Source organism: Sciurus vulgaris, assembly GCF_902686455.1.
Source record: "Sciurus vulgaris genome assembly, chromosome: 16".
In the NCBI taxonomy this organism is placed as follows: Eukaryota; Metazoa; Chordata; class Mammalia; order Rodentia; family Sciuridae; genus Sciurus; species Sciurus vulgaris.
The window spans coordinates 51,185,490-51,202,668 of NC_136477.1; the positions used below are offsets into that span (position 1 = coordinate 51,185,490).

Consider the following 17,179-nt stretch of genomic DNA (forward strand, 5'->3'; position numbering starts at 1 on the left):
CCTAGGACTCTGACATTATGCATGCTAGCTATTTCATTATTGTCTCACATGTCTCTGAAACTCTGTTCATTTTGTTCCAGTCTATTTTCTTTCTGTTGTTGAGTTTGGGTAATTTTCACTGATCTTTGCTGAAGTTCATTGATTCTATTTACTGTCACCTTCACTACTACTGAGCTGATCCAGGAGCTTTTTGTGTTGGTGATTGAACTTTTCATTCAATAATATCCATTGGGCTCTATTTTATGACTTCTACTTCTTTGCTTAGATATTCTATATTTGCATTTGTTTCAAGATATTTCCTAATTGGTCTTGAAATAATTTTATAATCCCAACATCTGATTCACATCAATATGGGCCTCTGTTACAATTGGTTTTCCTGGTTCTTGGGATGATAAGCAATTTTCTTCTTCTTTTTACATTTCTGAGCATTATGGATTATATACTAGGGGACTCTGGATCCTAGTGAACATTTTTTTCTTAGTCTGTTGAGGTAAAGCACAAGGACTGAGTGTATATATACATATAAAGACCAACTTCCTGTTCAGTCCCACACAAACCAGGGAAAGTCGGTCTATTGTTGTTAACTGATATTTGGTTAGAATGTGGAAGGTGTGGTCGCAAAGATTTTTGTGGTCCTTTGGCTGGGGGAAACAGGGTTTACTTGGAAGTTTTTGTTTTTTGTTTTGCTTTGTTTTTGTTTTTTGACTATGCCTGCTATTGATCCACATGGGGGTCTCTAGAATGTCCTATTTAGGATGTATGGAGGTCAGTAAGGACATGAGGGAACTCACTTGCATGTTTTTAAGTCCCAAGGCTCCTTTATAGGTCATCTTCTATTTGCATTATGCCCAGGGTTTTATTGTTATAAAGGGAAGGACCTGATTGATACATGGCTGTCCTACATTGGCAGAATCAGAACTCTGGATTATTTTTTACACTCAAAACTACTCCAATTCACAATAACAATAAACTGAAAGTCAATTTTAAATAAAATCTTCCCATTTCCTCTAGCAATTATTTTTTAAATTCATAATACTTCATACCTCCAAATATCACCCTGCCCTTAGTTCTTTGGGGAAACTCCCTGAAGAAGGCTTGGGTCAACTAAGCATCTTTTCTTTTTAATTTTGAAAACAATGTTTAAAACATTGGGGAAAAGGTAAACTCCTTATCCAGACAATGGTCAAACCAGGGAAAAGTTCCTATAGAAACCTGATTTTTTTTTTCTACCTAAGCCTAGAAAAAAACTACAAATGAACATTCCCATATACTTGTTCTTTGAAAAACTATGCCCTTGTTTCTCCCTCCTAAAAATAAATTGTTTGGTATTTTCCTCCCAAAATTAAAGCTCAGATGTTGACTCTCACTGTGTCCCAACTAGAATGAATTTCTCCGAATCCTCCTTTGTTCACTTCCTTGGAGACACCCAAACTAAGGGCTTACAGCTAGGGTAGCACCAATGCTATCCTGCATTTGGTCCAGGGTTTTTCTCCAGCACATGCCCAGTACCCCACCGAAGCCTACCTTGGTCAATGCCCTCAGCCCCTACATGGAAGGGGAAGAAAAACCCTATGTGGAAAGTCCAGTGAAGAAATACGGGCAATATCAGCTATGAGTTCCACGTGGTCTCACAGATTGCAGTTGCCACCATATCTCCCACCCAAATTCAGTTGGCCCTGTAGAGGTAGTTTAGTGGGGCTGATAGATTTAAAGGTATTTGAAGGGGAAAAGAATTTATAGAAACATATTTTAGGAATTTTTCTAGAATGCTCTAACGAGAAGAGAAACTCCTATCCCATTTCTTTAAGATTCTCCTTTAACATATCTTCCTTCTGTTCCACCACATTTATGGAGCAGGCAATTCTTGGAACATTGAACATACTGGTAGTACCATCTTTCTTCTTGTAAAGCTTATCCCTAATCCAGACAAGTTACCCCAACAGTTATCCCAATGATGACTTAATCAACTGTAGCAAGTGTAACAATTGGAAATAACAAGTGAGCTTGACTTTCTTTGAAACCTCAGCAAGAACCACATTTTTTCCAAGGGTGTCCTCAGAGGTGTCAAGGATACATAGGATGCGCCTGGAGCAAGAGCAAACCTGTCAGTGCAATTGTACCAAAACTAGCAAAGATCTGAACTGAACATAATTATTTTAACCCTATCATTTTATAAGTGCCTCTTAATAAATATTCCACATCCTGGAGCTCCAAGGGCCACATTGGAGAGACTTAAAATTGAGCCAGATGAATTGGAAACAATCCCTGTTGTTTCCAATAAGGAGACAGGGGTGTGCCAGTCCCTGATGCTCCTGCCCAGCAGCAGCCCCTACCTCCTTGTTGGTCCTGTCGGCTTGCACCAAAGTTCCGTTCAGGCAAGGTTCCACGTAGTGAAGCTCCTCATTATACTGCAAAGGGAAGAAACAGCCAAGAGGAAATATTTAATTAAGGAGTCAAAGGGTCCTAGTTACTAATTGAAGGGCACATAATCACACGAAAAAAAGCAGCACAATCATAGGTTCAATTTATTCACATAAAATGACTTTCCCCAGGGGTACCTCTATAGACAATTGTAAATAAGTAGTTCAAAACAAATTTCTTCATGCTTATTGGAAGAAGAAACTTCTAGAGCCCGTGCTGGACTATGGCAGGTTTCAGGATGTACACTATTAACCAACTCTCCTTTTAGGGTAGCCCCAGGTCCTAGAAGTTCCTTGGGCATGACTGGCAGGTGGGAGAAGACCATTCCAGGGCTAGCCAATACAACTCCAGCTCCTGTCTTTGGCTTCATGGAACCAAGGGACACGTGTGAGTCACACCAGTGGGGACAGACTAGAGAAAAGGAGAGGTCATGGTGTTCTCCTGTTGCTCTTGAAAGGTATGAAAGCACTGGTCATGGCATTGCTTATAAACAGTACCTATAAGCCCTACCCTGCCTTGCCAATCTACCTTCCCAGCCTTTTTGACTCCTGAGTCCCCAGAATATGATTCCTTTATTTGTGTCCAAATGTCATAACTAGGAAGAAGAAATTTAAGTGTTCTTATCTTCATTTCTCTAATCAAGCTTAATTCTCTCATTATAGCTACATTGGTCCTTCTAAAAGATGAATCTGGCCATGTCACCTCTTGTTAAACCCACTCATAGCCTCTCCTTGCTCTGCAGATGAACCTTCCTAGGCCCTTGAAGACCACTACAGCATCTTTACTCCTTAGTCCTCCTGAAACATATTCTGACCAGCCCTAATTCCCTGCCTATCCTCTGACCTTCCCCATCCTTTCCTTCTGACCTTCCACCACAAAGCCCTCTGCCTGGAGCCCTGGCTCTGACATCACCCCCTGGTCATCCTCTGGGTCAGCTTATTCTCACCCCCTCTGGTCAGGCACTGGGTCAGACCCCTCTCCAATATACTCCTGTTGCCTGCATCTCCCACCAAAAGGCAAAACTATGTCCCAAGGGTCTACATCTGGTCCCTTGGTGTGTTCCCTGTGGCAGAGACAGGGCTGGGCCCACAGGAGATGTCCACAGACCATTTGTTCAATTAGACCATCACAGCATTTCTACTTTATGGGCTAAAGAAGGTCAGACCTCTGAGGAAGGAAACCAGAACCATCTCTCACAGGTCTGGCTAAGGAACCTGGGTTTTCAGACTATGGTCAGCAAGGATCATGGTGGGGTTGTGAATAGGAGTGAGTGAAATAAAGGGTGAGCTTGGGACAATCACTGGGGATACAACAGAGGCAAACTTGATTGCAACAGCAGCTGGGATGCATTGGCTTCACGTGCAGAGGCTTCCTAAGCCAACAGGAACAGGGTCGACACAGGGAGTAAGGAAGGAGTGGAGTCCAGGTTCAAGTTCAGGTTCAAGTCCAGGTAGCCTAACCTATGGTCCTTACCTTAGGATCTCAAAGCCCCAGCATCTCCCCTCTAGCCCTCAGGCCTCTATATTTTCCCATCCATCTGACTTTTACACTCTTTTAAATCTTTGTTTCTGGTTATATAAATGCACTTGAAATTTTTTATCTAATTTTAGAGCTTCAGTATCCTCTGATGAAGCATAGAGATGAAAAAATGTATTTATGCAGCCAAGTGCAGTAGTGCACACCTTTACTCCTAGTCACTTGAGAGGCTGAGACAGGAGGATCTCAAGTTCAAGATCAGTCTAGGCAACTTAGTGAGACACTGTTTCAAAAAATAAGACGACTGGGGATGTAGCTCAGTGTTAAAAGCACTCCTGGGTTCAATCCCCAGTACCACCCCCCATCAAATGTATTTACACAATTCTGAAGTTTGCCACTGAGAAGTGGGAGTGGGACTCTTGTCAATAAATGGAAAGTCATCTCAGGTTCCTGCATTTGTGCAGATTGACATGAAGGAGAACTTCTCCAAGGTTCTAAATTATGAGGAACCAGCCCTTCCCCTCTCCTCCATCTCTTTTGCTAACTGATTTGGTTCAGATTAATGGGATGCCTTCCTAAGGCCTGAAGCATCAACAGGATCAGCCAACTGAGTGGCTGTTGGTCAGGCTGCTTGGATTTGAACCTGGACACTACCAGCTATCCACTGTTGGCTACTTGCTTTCACAACCAATCTGCAAAAGGGGTGGTCAGGTGACATGATCCCAGTCAATGAGACCTCAGGGGAAGTTTGCTGGGCACTTTTAAACTTCATCCTGCTTTAAAGGAAAACTTTTTTATATAGCCCTGCCCCTTCTTTCCTCCTTGATATGCTATTGTGAAATTGCAGCAGCCATTTAGCAAAATGAGGAGGCAAGAAAAACAATGAAAGCCCAGGGGGGAAGTCACTGTACCAAGATTGCAATTGCTTCCTCCAGGCTCCTTACACAAGCTTGTTAGATGCTCGCATGCTGAAGCAACCTTTGTCCAGCTCTGTACCTTAGTGCCCCAACTTTCTTCACTGAAGTTTCCTCCTTGATTCTCCCTCATTTTATTCTTCCATTTTTCCAGATAAATTTAAAAACTTCACCAATATCCTATCTCATACATACTCTCAAAGTTGACTCCTGCAGAGTTGGGACTCAGGATATTTGGGTCCAAGTCCTTCTCCTGCCATGTACTATATGGTCTTGGGGAAGTCACTAAACCTCTCTGATCCCTAAGAAGGTGCCAATTCATTTTCTGTTTACCCCCTTGGGGCTCCGGCAGGGATCCATTGAGACATCAGATCTGAAAGGATTTTGCTGATGCAGATGCCTGTATCTATGGGGGATCGCAGAAGGGGTTTAGAAGTAAAGAAGGCAGAGAGGTTCTTGCCCTCATCAGGGAGGTACATGGGAGGTAATCAAAACCATGTTTGCTGTCACTGAGCACACCATGGCCACAGTGGAGGAATCTGCTCTTCTGAACCTCAGCCAGCTTGTTAGTGGCATCATCGAAGCTTGCAGTTTCGCTAATTTCCCTGGATTGCATCGGGATAAAGCTATGCTGAGCAATCTGGTCTGTTTCAGCAAAGAGAGCAGGGCTCAGCCATGTGTAGAAGGGAGCCCTGAGCAACAGGCAACTGTACCCAGGAGGCTGCTGGTGAGCATGCACATCAATCTGACCCTCCCTAGGGGACACCAAGGATGCCCTGCAGGTGAAGCTGCTTCCAGATCACTAGCAGCTCTCCATTTGGAAACCTGTGGGCTTGTCCATTTTGATGGATCTTCCTCCACATTTCTCTTTGGTGAAATACTGATGCAGGATGGCTATATCAATAGGCAACTATAGATGGCTCACCTACTAGCCAGAAGACACAAAGGCCTTATAAACAGCGCTCTTTCATCCTTGCTTAAGTAATCTGATATTAGTAGTCTAAGGAAGAAGAAGACACAATAGACATCCTCACTGACTAGATGCACTTTCCTCCTGTCGTTTTCTTTTACTTCCTCCCACTGAACCTAAAGAAGCACTCAACCTTCTCCCCCTGCCTGCGAAAGTGCTTAGTCGTTCCTGCACATTACTGGGAAATAGGGAGAGTCTATTGGCAGGCAAGACAGGAGAGGGCCCAGACAGCCCTGGAGAAGGTCCAGCCCAGACCGCCAGCTTCTGTTCCCACTTGCAGAGCTTGAGAACTGCCACCTAACACACAAGGCCTAAACCCCCATCATCTTTGTTCCCCTGGCCCTATTGGATTTCCTCTTCCGAATCACACAAGGGTAGCACAGTTGAGCTAAAGTAACTGAGGCAGACAGACTCTGTTCCAGCCCTGGTGCTGCCTGATACACACTATCCGGGTGACCAGGGTCAAAGCATCTCGGCTCTTTGCACTTTAGTTTTCTGTGTTGGAAAAACATGGATTCTCACTGCCCCTGTGTCAAGTGAGGATAAAATGAGATCATTTGAGAGTCAGCACAGGACCCACATGTAGGGAAGAGAAAGAAAGCCACTGAGTGTGCACACAGGGTGCATAGAAAAGAGAGAATATAGATACGTGAGCCTGGTATATAAAGAGAGAAAGGCCAACAGATAATACCCTCCAACACTAAGGTGGATGGATGATGGCAAAGTGGCCCACTCTTGGGAACAGGGATCACATCCCTTGGCCTCCTCTGGAGGAGAAGACAAAGTACTGCCACACTTTGGGCACAAGTGACAGTCTAAATGCCTAAGGCAGGAACCCAGGGTGCCTGCAGCACAGGGTTCCTTCCCAGGGATCAGGTCTGTAGCAGAGAGTTTGCTTCCAAATCCCCCAGGAAGGAAACTGCCATGGAATCCTTCATGCCTTTATTTACTCACTGAATATTAACTAATCACCTACTACGTGCCAGGGAAGTAAAACAGTGGCTAAATTTGCTCATGATCCTCATCATGGAGTGATCATAAATCACTTTTTCTTCATTAATAAATCAATATGCTCATTGCCTCTGAAGGTACTGTCTTCTTTTCATTTCAGTGATAAAAAGGGCTTATCTGTGATGTCTACTGAGGGATAAAAACAGGTTTGAGACAAACCCATGATGCTCTTGGGTTTTAGACTACATCACCCAACCCTCTTCTTTAGGGAACTATCTCTCTCCCCCCAGATCAACCATCAAACTCCATGATCACAAGAGACCCATCACCAGATTCCTTTTCTCTCCTCTTGTCCATCTCTTTAAACAGTCCCTGTATCTCCTCTTTTATGACCACAACCAAATCCTGGGTGAGGAGGTTAAGGATGATCTTAAATAGTAATGGCAAGTTTTAACTTTCATTAAATGAATGGCCAGAACATTCTGGAGAAGAACCTGAAAACACAGTCCCTGGACTGGACCTTCCCACCAAGGTTCCACAGTCGTGCAGGATCATATCATCCTTGGCTCATGTCCTTCATCCTCCGAAGGACACTTTGAACAGAACACTTTGAATGGGACAGTGAAGGACAGGCGACATTGGGTTCCGGATGCTCTTGAGGAACCTGAACCCTGCTTAATGTTAGATGCTGGTCTTGAGGGGTGAAAAGCCATGCAGCCTTCGGGCTGAACAAAAGATCATCAGTCACCCAGAAAGACTCTGCTAGGAAGGGAGAGACTGTTGGGAAGGTCTTAACACATCACCCTGAAGCTGACACCTCCATGTGCTTTCATGGCCTCCAGATGATGCCCCACTTCCTCCATGTGGTCGACCAGACTTCACCTGACTCTCAAGTCCCATTTTATTCATCATCACCCATATGGCCCCCCAACCATCCACATTCACCCCGACCTTAATATGCTCCAGACACAGGGAACTTCTTCAAGAGGAAGTGGGGATGGGGTTCCTACAACCTGCAGATGGCCCTGCCTCCTCAGTCCTTAACTACTTCCTGCCTCCCTCCCTGACCTACCCCCATCACACAGGCCCAATACCCACTGAGCTTAAAGTGTCCACTTGGTCAACACTTCTTCCAAAAGGCCATCGCTGAGTTCCCAGCTGGTTGCATGTCCTGTCTCTCTGTCCCCTCCCATCCTCCCTCCGAGACTGGACTGGCCACGCTGCATCTGGAGGCCTGCTTCCTGGCTGCAGCACACCCGGTGCCCACACACACAAAACCCCCAAGGACCAGGGGGACAGTCAACCCAGCTCCATCATTTATAAGGGCAACCCCAGTGCACTTCACACGGAGTACTCAACAATATTTGTTGAATGAATCAATCAGACTAAAGAAACGAAGGCCACAATTGGAGAGAAGATCACTAATGGGCAAGGCAAGGAACAAAGCCAGGAAAAAAAAAAAAAAAAAAAAACTTGGCACAGAGACAAAAAAATATGATGAGAATCTCTCCTCCTTTCAAAAAACAGATAAATAAACAAGAAGAAAGTAAGTACCTTATAGAGAATCCAAAGTTCCACAAAAGCCCCACGTCCTTAAAATGTTGGCATGCTCATGTAATGTAAGAAACGGATGCAAAATTACTGGGACGCCATTAAATATTTTTATGGTGTTACTGGTGCAGTTTTGATTAAATAACCTTTAGAAGGAAAATGTGTAGGGATTATGTAATGAAGCAGATGAGCCCACACCATGCTCACCAACACAAGGCAGGCGGGGATCCTTTTGCATTACAAAAGCTTCTTATGTAATTTGAAACATGACCGGAGGTAATTAGTAGAACAAATGAGCACTGAAAGAAAATACCATCCGCATACTTTCAATACGGAATCGATTACTTTAAAAGGCAAATCCACAGCGGGCGAAGCACTGGAGAAACAGTTCTAAAGAAAATTCTGCAAATTAAAACCAGGGCACCAGAAAGTTCTGGAATGAACTAACAAATCATGCTCTTCTCTCTTCCACTCGGGCACAGACGCGGGGCTGCAGGAGCCATTTCAATTGATTTCACAATATCAGCCCAGTTAATACTGTGTTCATTTAACGCACAGCTTAGGCTTCTGTAAAATCATTTTCCAAGCGTTGGCATCAGAATTAGCACCTTCATTTTTATGATAATATTGTTCATTTAATGCATGGCTTGGAGTTAGACTTCAAAGTGAATCAGAAAAATATGCCTTTTCTCTTGTCAGAGACATCTCTTCATGCACCAGTGATTTGACCTGAAATTTTAACTTTGTACAAAATCACTCTCATATTTCACCTATTCTTTTATAATTCAGTTAGTTGAATAGCTTTACTTAGATTTTGTAATACCCTGCCCATCAAAACTCAAACAATTTTTAATATTATCCTTTTTAGGTTTATTCTCTGGAAAGATCTGGATCAGAAGATTTTCAGCAGGATATATAAAAGGGGCTTCACAATGAACTTCACAAAATGTAAAACCGAAAGTCTCTTCCTGCTATTTAAATCTCCCTCTGCACTCCTCCATTATGGCACTGAATACCAAATGACAATGACAAATTTGATTTTGTCATCTACAGTACACAGGGGCTTCTGATACTGAAACTAGATTGCAGTCTTTACTTTTATATCCTAAAACAATGAAATGTCTCCTCAAACATCTATCAGCAAGCAAGGGAAGATTGACAGTATAATGAATCCTGAAGTGATAATGTCTCCTGTGCATGGAATCCAGCCCACGAGAACAATGTACTCCAAGAGATTGGCAGGGCATTTGGGATGGAACTGCAAATATTCCATCCTCCTGCACTTGCAAGAACCTGCAGGGGGCAGCGGGTCATGCTCTGGACAGGAAGCGGGGACCATTTTAAGCAGATGGAGGGGAAACCCATACAGTTTTATAAGAGCAGATATGCATGGTAGAAACAGGAGGAAGAAGGGAAGAAAAATAATAGAAGGCAAAACTGGTGAAAGGCACTGAGCGTTGGGGGAGATAATAGGAGGGAATATAAATAGAAACTTGCTAAGTAGGAATCTACTCTTATTTACAACCCTCTAACTGTTGGTAAGTGTGTAAGCATTACACCACTGACGGACATTCTGGTAAACTTCAGGGCATACCCTTTGATGCAGCAATGTCTCTTCTAGGGTTTATTCCATAAAAGCACACTCAAAAATATATGCATTCCAGAGGGCTAGGCGCAGTGATATGATCCCAGAGGCTCAGGAGGCTGAGGCAGGAGAATCGCAAGTTCAAAGCCAGCCTCAGTAAAAGCGAGGCACTAAGCAACTCAGTGAGACCCTGTCTGTAAATAAAATACAAAATAGGGCTAGGGATGTAGCTCAGTGAATAAGTGCCCCTGAGTTCAATCCCTGGTACCAAATTATACATACACACATTCCACTCAGTGCATTCCAAGCAATGAAGAATCTGTGTATTGAATAGAAAATAGATCCATTACAGCAGAATGTCCAGCAAAGGTGGGCTTGTTAATCATACAATGCCCACTATATGTGATGGAATGCCTTGCTATTCAAATATGTTTAATTGCTATAAGAGTATAGACACAAATCGCTGCATATTCTGTAATATATAACTCAATTTTTGTAAAAAAAAAATGTGTGTTTATATACAAAGAAAAATCTGGAAGAAGCTGTGCCAAATGGAAGGAAATCAGAACCATTTCTGACTTGTTTAAATTTTTTTACATATGGTCAGTCTTGGTGGTACATGCCTGTAATCCAAATGGCTTGGGGCAGCTGACATAGGAGGGAGGATCATGAGTTCAAAGTCAGCCTCAGCAACTTAGCAAGACCCTAAGCAATTTAGTGAGAACTGTTCCTAAATAAAAAAAAAAAAAAAAAAAAAAAAAAAAAAAAAAGAGCCGGGATATAGTTCAGTGGTTAAGTGCCCCTGGGCTTAAACCTCAGTAACAAATTTTTTTTTTTTTTTTTTTTAACTTAAGTTACCTACATTAAAAAGGGAAAGATGTGAAAAGTTAATATCAATTAATAGTTCCTTTATGACCTTGGCCTTCTAATCTAAATTCACTAAGGCTTCCTTACACATTAGGGGACAATATTTATGATTCTACTATTGAGGCTTCAAGTACAAGATCAGAGTATATTTCGGTTGTCACAATAATTATGTAAATGGTCTTAAGTTGATTGCTTATGTTGAAAACCAACAGATGGACTATGAAGGTTAATGGGACCTCCAAAGGGTTTCTTTCTTTAAAGGACAATTTGGGGTAAAGCAAGAAAAAAGGATTCTTAAGTGTTAAGAGAATGACTGGCATGTCTACTTTTAATTATCTTAATCACCCTCTCTTCATTATTGAGTTGACACTGTTTGTATATCTTAATGAACTAACATAGATTATTTCAATCGATTGGTTTTGTTAACGGAACAATAAATCCTGACTGATAAAGGGTGCCCAATGTAATTAGTTAACTCTTCTTATTACATGAATTTCTGATATTTCTGTAATGAGTAATTAAAGATTAATAAGAAAGATAGTTTCAAATTAGCTGCTTCTTATCAGTAAATGCTTCAGGATGTGTGGGGATCAGACCACATTTGCATATTTGCCAGGCTGGCAACTAGAGTCACTATTTCTGATTAGAAAACCCAAGGTTCTCACTAGCTGAAAACCTCCTCCCCAGGAACAGTTGCCTGGGACATATCACTTCTAGTAAGGTGGACATAAGGACCAGTTGAATCCCTTTACTTCTGCACAAGAAGCAAGTACCCCATAAAGCCAAGGCTTAGCTATGCCACTTCTTCTGGCTGTGTGACCTTGAGACAGTCACCTCTGCTTCTTCATGCCTCTGTGTTCACGCCATGCAGACAGCTGGGTAAAGAATCAATGAGAAAAGCTACAGAGGACACAAGGGCTTTGCATGGTGGACACTCTGGCGAAGGCAGCTACTGTTATTTATTCCACAAATACGGAAACACCTATTGTAAGACCCTGTCTCAAAAGAAAACATAAAAAGGGCTGGGGCTGTGGCTTAGTGGTTGAGTGCCCCTGGGTTCCATCTGCAGTACCTATGTAGAGTAAAATAAAAACCTGAAGCTGTACGTTCTATTGCACTATGGCGATGCCCTTTTGTTCTGAGAGTCTTTTATTAGAAGAGAAATGTAAGCGGAGCATTCAAGCAACTCCTCTGCGACTTCAGTGTACTTCCACACCTGAGCTTTCTACCTAGAGAATACAGGTGAGCATCATGCCATGCAGGAGGCTGTCCTGACGTAGGGTTCTAGGACAACACACTCTGCTCGAGGATCTGCCGAGTAGACCACGGGAGTGATGTTCCCAGAACTCCCAACTTTCCTAACCTATGAGGCAGGCAGAGAGTTCTGTGAAAGAGTCTGATACAGGCACACCGACTCAGACAATCTCCACAGCAAACCCTAGGGCAATGTGAGCGCACCCACTTCACAGTCGAGGAGCTGATGCTCAGACTACAGCAGTCTGCCTGGAAACACACAGCCATAGTAGATCTGCATTCTGTGTCTTTTGCCATGCCTCCTCCATTGCCTCCTGCTACCACCCCATGTCCCAAACAGACCACAGCAAGGCACAAGTGCTAGCCACACCTGAACACCCAGTTAGGTACACAAGGAAAAGAATCAAGCTCATTAGAAAGAGAGTGGGACCTAAGGGACATGACGAGAATGGCACTAAATAATGGGAGAGAAGAAGAGAAAGAACCGTGAATGGCAGTCTAGGTAAGAGCTCCTTCCCAGGCTGATGTCACCGCTCAGCCTTGGTTTGCTTCTCGGATCTCTGATTTCGCAGCCCTGGGACCACAGACAAGTTACCGCCACTCTCTCCATCTCAGCATCTCCATTTGAGAATGTGACAAATGCAGCCCCTCCCTCCCAGAGCTGCCAAGGGGAGCGAAGACGTGCAGCTATGAAGAGCAAGGTGCCAGCAGGCACTTTGTAAGTGCCACCTTCGTTTCGCAAGCTAAGATAAAGTGCTGAGAGCTGGAAACCGCTCTCCACCTTCTAGTTAATTCTTCATTGCTTTTATTATTCTCATTGTCATCAGGCTAATCCAGCTTAAAGCTCATTTTCCATGAAAGAAATTCTAGCAGTGTGAGGAAGATCTCCCTAGGTCCATTCCCCAAGGTTCTGAAAAGGCTGGCTTCCTGGGAGCACCCGATCTGGTGCTGCTCTTCCAGAGGAGAGGGGCTGAACACCGGGCTGGGACAGGGGACACGCTCAACATCATTCCCTGTCTTTGAAAGCCACTTCACTGTCCATGACTCAATCATTGCACAGGGGACTAACCAGCCTCTGAGGCACTGCGTATACAATCGGGATAACAATGCCACTTTGTTGCTGCTGAAAGAACAAGTGAATCCCAACTGCAAAGTAAACACAAAAGAGCTAGGCACTGTGGTGCACGTCTGTAATCGCAGGGGCTCGGGAGGCTGAGGCAAGAGGGTCACAGGTTCAAAGCCTGCCTCAACAACGTAGTGAGGCCCTAAGCAACTTAGTGAGGCCCTGTTTCTAAATAAAATATATAAAAGGGCTGGGGATGTGGTTCAGTGGTTAAGTACCTCTGGGTTCAATCCCCACTACCCACCCCCAAAAAAGAAAGAAAGATAAAAGAGAAAACAGAAAACAGCTTCACTCACAGCAATGATGTTGAAGAAGTCATCATCCCCCAGGGTATCCAAGATGGATGAAACTGTTTGCTTGGCGATAGTCAGACGGAGTCCTTTCATGCTGCCGCTGACGTCAACTAAGATGACCACATCTTTTGGAGAAGTCGCTGCCTGGATGTACCTGGGGCAGGGGAAAATTAAGTACAAATGAAAACTGGCTTCTCTTCAAGTTTTCTTTCTTAAACAACAAGAGATTGACCATCGCCTACCATTTTCGGTTCCTGCAGTCAAAGGCAATGACTCCATTCTCATCTGGTTCCCATTTAATCCCTAGAAGAAAAATGGGGTCATAAGAAACCCAGAAACTTCAAATATTTACTCATTGCATTTTGAGGCTGTTCTGCTTCACTGAATGAAGGGACAGGGTGAAAAGAATCACAGGCAAAGACCAACACTGGGGTTCATCATGTGTTCCACGATCAAGGCACTCTTAGTCCTAAGACTTATAGTGACACAGCCTGAGTCCAGTTGCTCCAGAAACCTACCGGGGAATGGAGACATCCTTAATGCCATACTGTCCGCGAGAGAGGATGTGACCCAGGCTAGAGATAAAGGTAGTCAAGGTCGTTTCTCGCTGTCTAGCAAGTTGTTGGAGTGGGTGGCATCATTCATAGATCCCTAGGCAGAGTCTGGTCCCATCCCTGGACACAGGTGAGGCAATGTCCACAGCGTGGGGGTAGAAATCATATGATATGGTGCTTCTACCTCAGAATATACACAGGTCTGTTCCTGTTTTTAAAATCAAGAATGTTGCTGTTCTTAAAATCAAGAATGTTGGCCTGACTTTCCACACTGAAATGAAATAAAAATGGCTCTAATTATGCCACATAATAGAGTTTGAATTTCAGGTCCTGAAGGCTAAGGAATTTTCTCCATGTATAAAACAAGATCCAACACCCTTAGTCTTGTGGCTGGCACATGGCACAGGATGTATCCAAGGGTGACCACGTTCTCTATTTGCAACTTATTTTTTCAAAATAGAAGTTCATTTAAAAAGAAGGCATTTGCTTTCAGCAAACACTCCACAGGACAGTGGACACACAGCAGTGGTAGAGAAAGATGGACCAGGCTCCTGCCTGCTCTCGGGAGATCTCACATCTAGCAGGAAACAGACACAAGTACTAGAGATGTCATGAACAAGAAGTGCTGAATGCTATGTTAATGTTTAAAAGGTGAGTCTAATCCAATCCCTGAGGTGAGGAAGGTATCTTTGAGCTAAGATGGAACTAAGGTAAGCTACCTTTGCTGCCATAATAACAGACTATGGGCTGAGAGTGCATATCTTAGTTTTTGTTTGTTTTTGGTACCAGAAATTGAACTCGGGGTTGCTCAACCATTGAGCCACATCCCCAGCCCTTCTATAAATTTTTTTTTTTTTTATTTTGAGACAGGGCCTCACTTAGTCACTGAGTCTGGCTTTGAACTTGGAATCCTCTGGCCTCAGCTTCCCAAGCTGCTGGGATTACAGGCAAATGATACTCTATTTGTCAGCTGTACACTTCTTAACAGAAAAGTATTCGCTCACAGTTCTCGAGGCAAAATGTCCAAAATCAGGTTGTCCACAGGGCTATGTCCCCACTAAAGGCTCTATGGGAAACTCTTCCCTTGCCTCTCCCCAGCTTCCTGTGGGCTCCCAACAGTTCTCGGTGCCCTTGACTTACATCTGCACCACTTCAGTCTCTGCCTCCATCTTCACATGACCTTCTTCCCTCTAAGTCGATGTAACCTCCAAGGACACCCATCATATCAGATTTAGAGCCAACCTAATCAAATGTGATCTTATCTTGATTTAACTAATTTCAACTGCTAAGACTCCATTTCCAAGAAAGGTCACTTTTTGAGGCTCCAGGTTGACACTATTCAACTACCACATATAGATAGGGACTTCTCAAACAAGAAGGGGGGGAGGCATGGAAACACCACAGAAAAGAACACTTGAGGAGGCAAGAACCAGATGTGCAAAGGTCCTGAGGCTGAGAAGAGCATGTCAAGTTCAAGGAACAGAAGGAAAACTGGCATGACTGTGCTTAGACAAAGTCCATGCTAGAGGAGAGAGGTGCAGCAGAAAAAGCACAAGACCCCAGCCTTTTGCCATCAGAACATGAGGTATGCATTCAATGGGGATGAAGACACTACTTCCAGAAAGAGCTGCACTCACTCTAATAATTCACATCACACCGTGACCCCAAGTCAGTGCTGGCTGAGTCCTGTCAGGTCATTTTACCCAAACTTGACATTTGAACCCAAATCTTTCAATTTTCCTGAGGTGTCCAGGTAGGAAGGACAAGACCTGTTCTGCCAGCTCCAATGCCATCATTCTCTTCCTGACATTGACACTTCCATTAGGCCTGTTCCATAAAAAGTTCTGCATGAGTTCAGTGAATAAAAGCAGAACTGGTTTCCGCTTCATGGGAAGACCTTGGATCTGCTCAAGTGCACTCTGAATCTCTGTGACAGGGACATCTGAGGCAGTATACACAAAGAACATTTCCACCATCGCGTGAATTTCTCTGAGACCACATAAGAGTTATCGCATGCTCATGTGGACTTGTGGAGGCCTGTGGGTGAATCCCTACACCACCGTCACATTCTAGGCCAGTCCTTAAATCCTGCTGCCAGAACTCCTTTGCCCCGGACCCCAGAGGCTGCGATTGGTGCGCCTCTCGCTCTTTTTATTTCCCCCATCTTAGCATGAAACACCGTGATGATCCCGGATGGTGGCCGATATGCCCCCGGGTTTGGGAATCCACCCTTGACAAGGTCACAATCATTCTGGACTACTCCCTGTGGCTTTGGATGGCTCAACCTATCCACCCCCCAGCCCCATGGCTTCAGCGGAACATGTGCTCTGTCTTCTCCCGGGACCCTCCTTGAGAAATCCTGCAAGCCTGCAGCCAGCCTTCCCCATCCTGAGGTGATCATCCGCCAGTGAAACAAGGTCAGAATAGAGGAAGGCAGAAACCAGAGGCAGAAGGAAAGAGCCAAATCCAAGTGACATTGCTGACCAGTGAGATGCAGCAGTGCTCCACAATTGCACAGGGTTTCAGGTCACATGAGCCAATACACGTGTTTCTTGCTGGAACTAAGTGGCACGGGGTTTCTGTCACTTGCAACCAAAATCCATGATAAGCATATTTTTTATCTTTATTTAGCTTCCCAGGGGTAGAGACTGAGGAACTAGACCTCTTGTATCTAGTTTCATTTTGTCTGCAGGTCCTCCCACAGCCCTTGGTACAAAACCAGAAATCAGATTCATTCTGCTTAATGACATGCAGACCTATCACTGATTCCTACTACTAAACTACTCTACAAAATGAGAAGAAGCATCCTGATAAGAAAAATATCCTTGCTGGGTGTGGTGATATATGCCTGTAATCCCAGTGGCTTGGAAGGCTGAGGCAGGAGGATCGCAAGTTCAAGGCCAGCCTCAGCAACTTAGTGAAGTCCTAATCGATTTAGTGAGACCCTGTCTTAAAATGAAAAATAAAAAGACATGTGGATATGGGTCAGTGGTCAAGCACCCCTGGGTTCATTCCCTGGTACCAAAATGAAAGGAAGGAAGGAAGGATGGAAGGAAGGAAGGAAGGAAGGAAGGAAGGAAGGAAGGAAGGAAGGAAGGAAGGAATCCTAGCAAAACTGTTCATGGTCCCTCTTCTAATCATGTTAGTGTCCAGGAGGTGTGCTCTGTGTTTAGTATTAAGCACAGAACTGAGTGAGCACCTGGCACTTACCACAGCAACA

The 17,179-nt window shown here is 44.0% G+C and overlaps 1 protein-coding gene across 1 annotated transcript in view; it reads right to left on the reverse strand.

Annotated features, from left to right (window-relative positions):
- CACNA2D3 (calcium voltage-gated channel auxiliary subunit alpha2delta 3) overlaps positions 1 to 17,179 on the reverse strand; it is an 871,596-nt gene that overhangs the window by 466,818 nt on the left and 387,599 nt on the right. Inside the window, 3 exon segments of the mRNA XM_079115690.1 lie at positions 2,334 to 2,408; positions 13,409 to 13,559; positions 13,648 to 13,708. Of these exon segments, the coding sequence (XP_078971816.1) occupies positions 2,334 to 2,408; positions 13,409 to 13,559; positions 13,648 to 13,708 (287 nt within the window).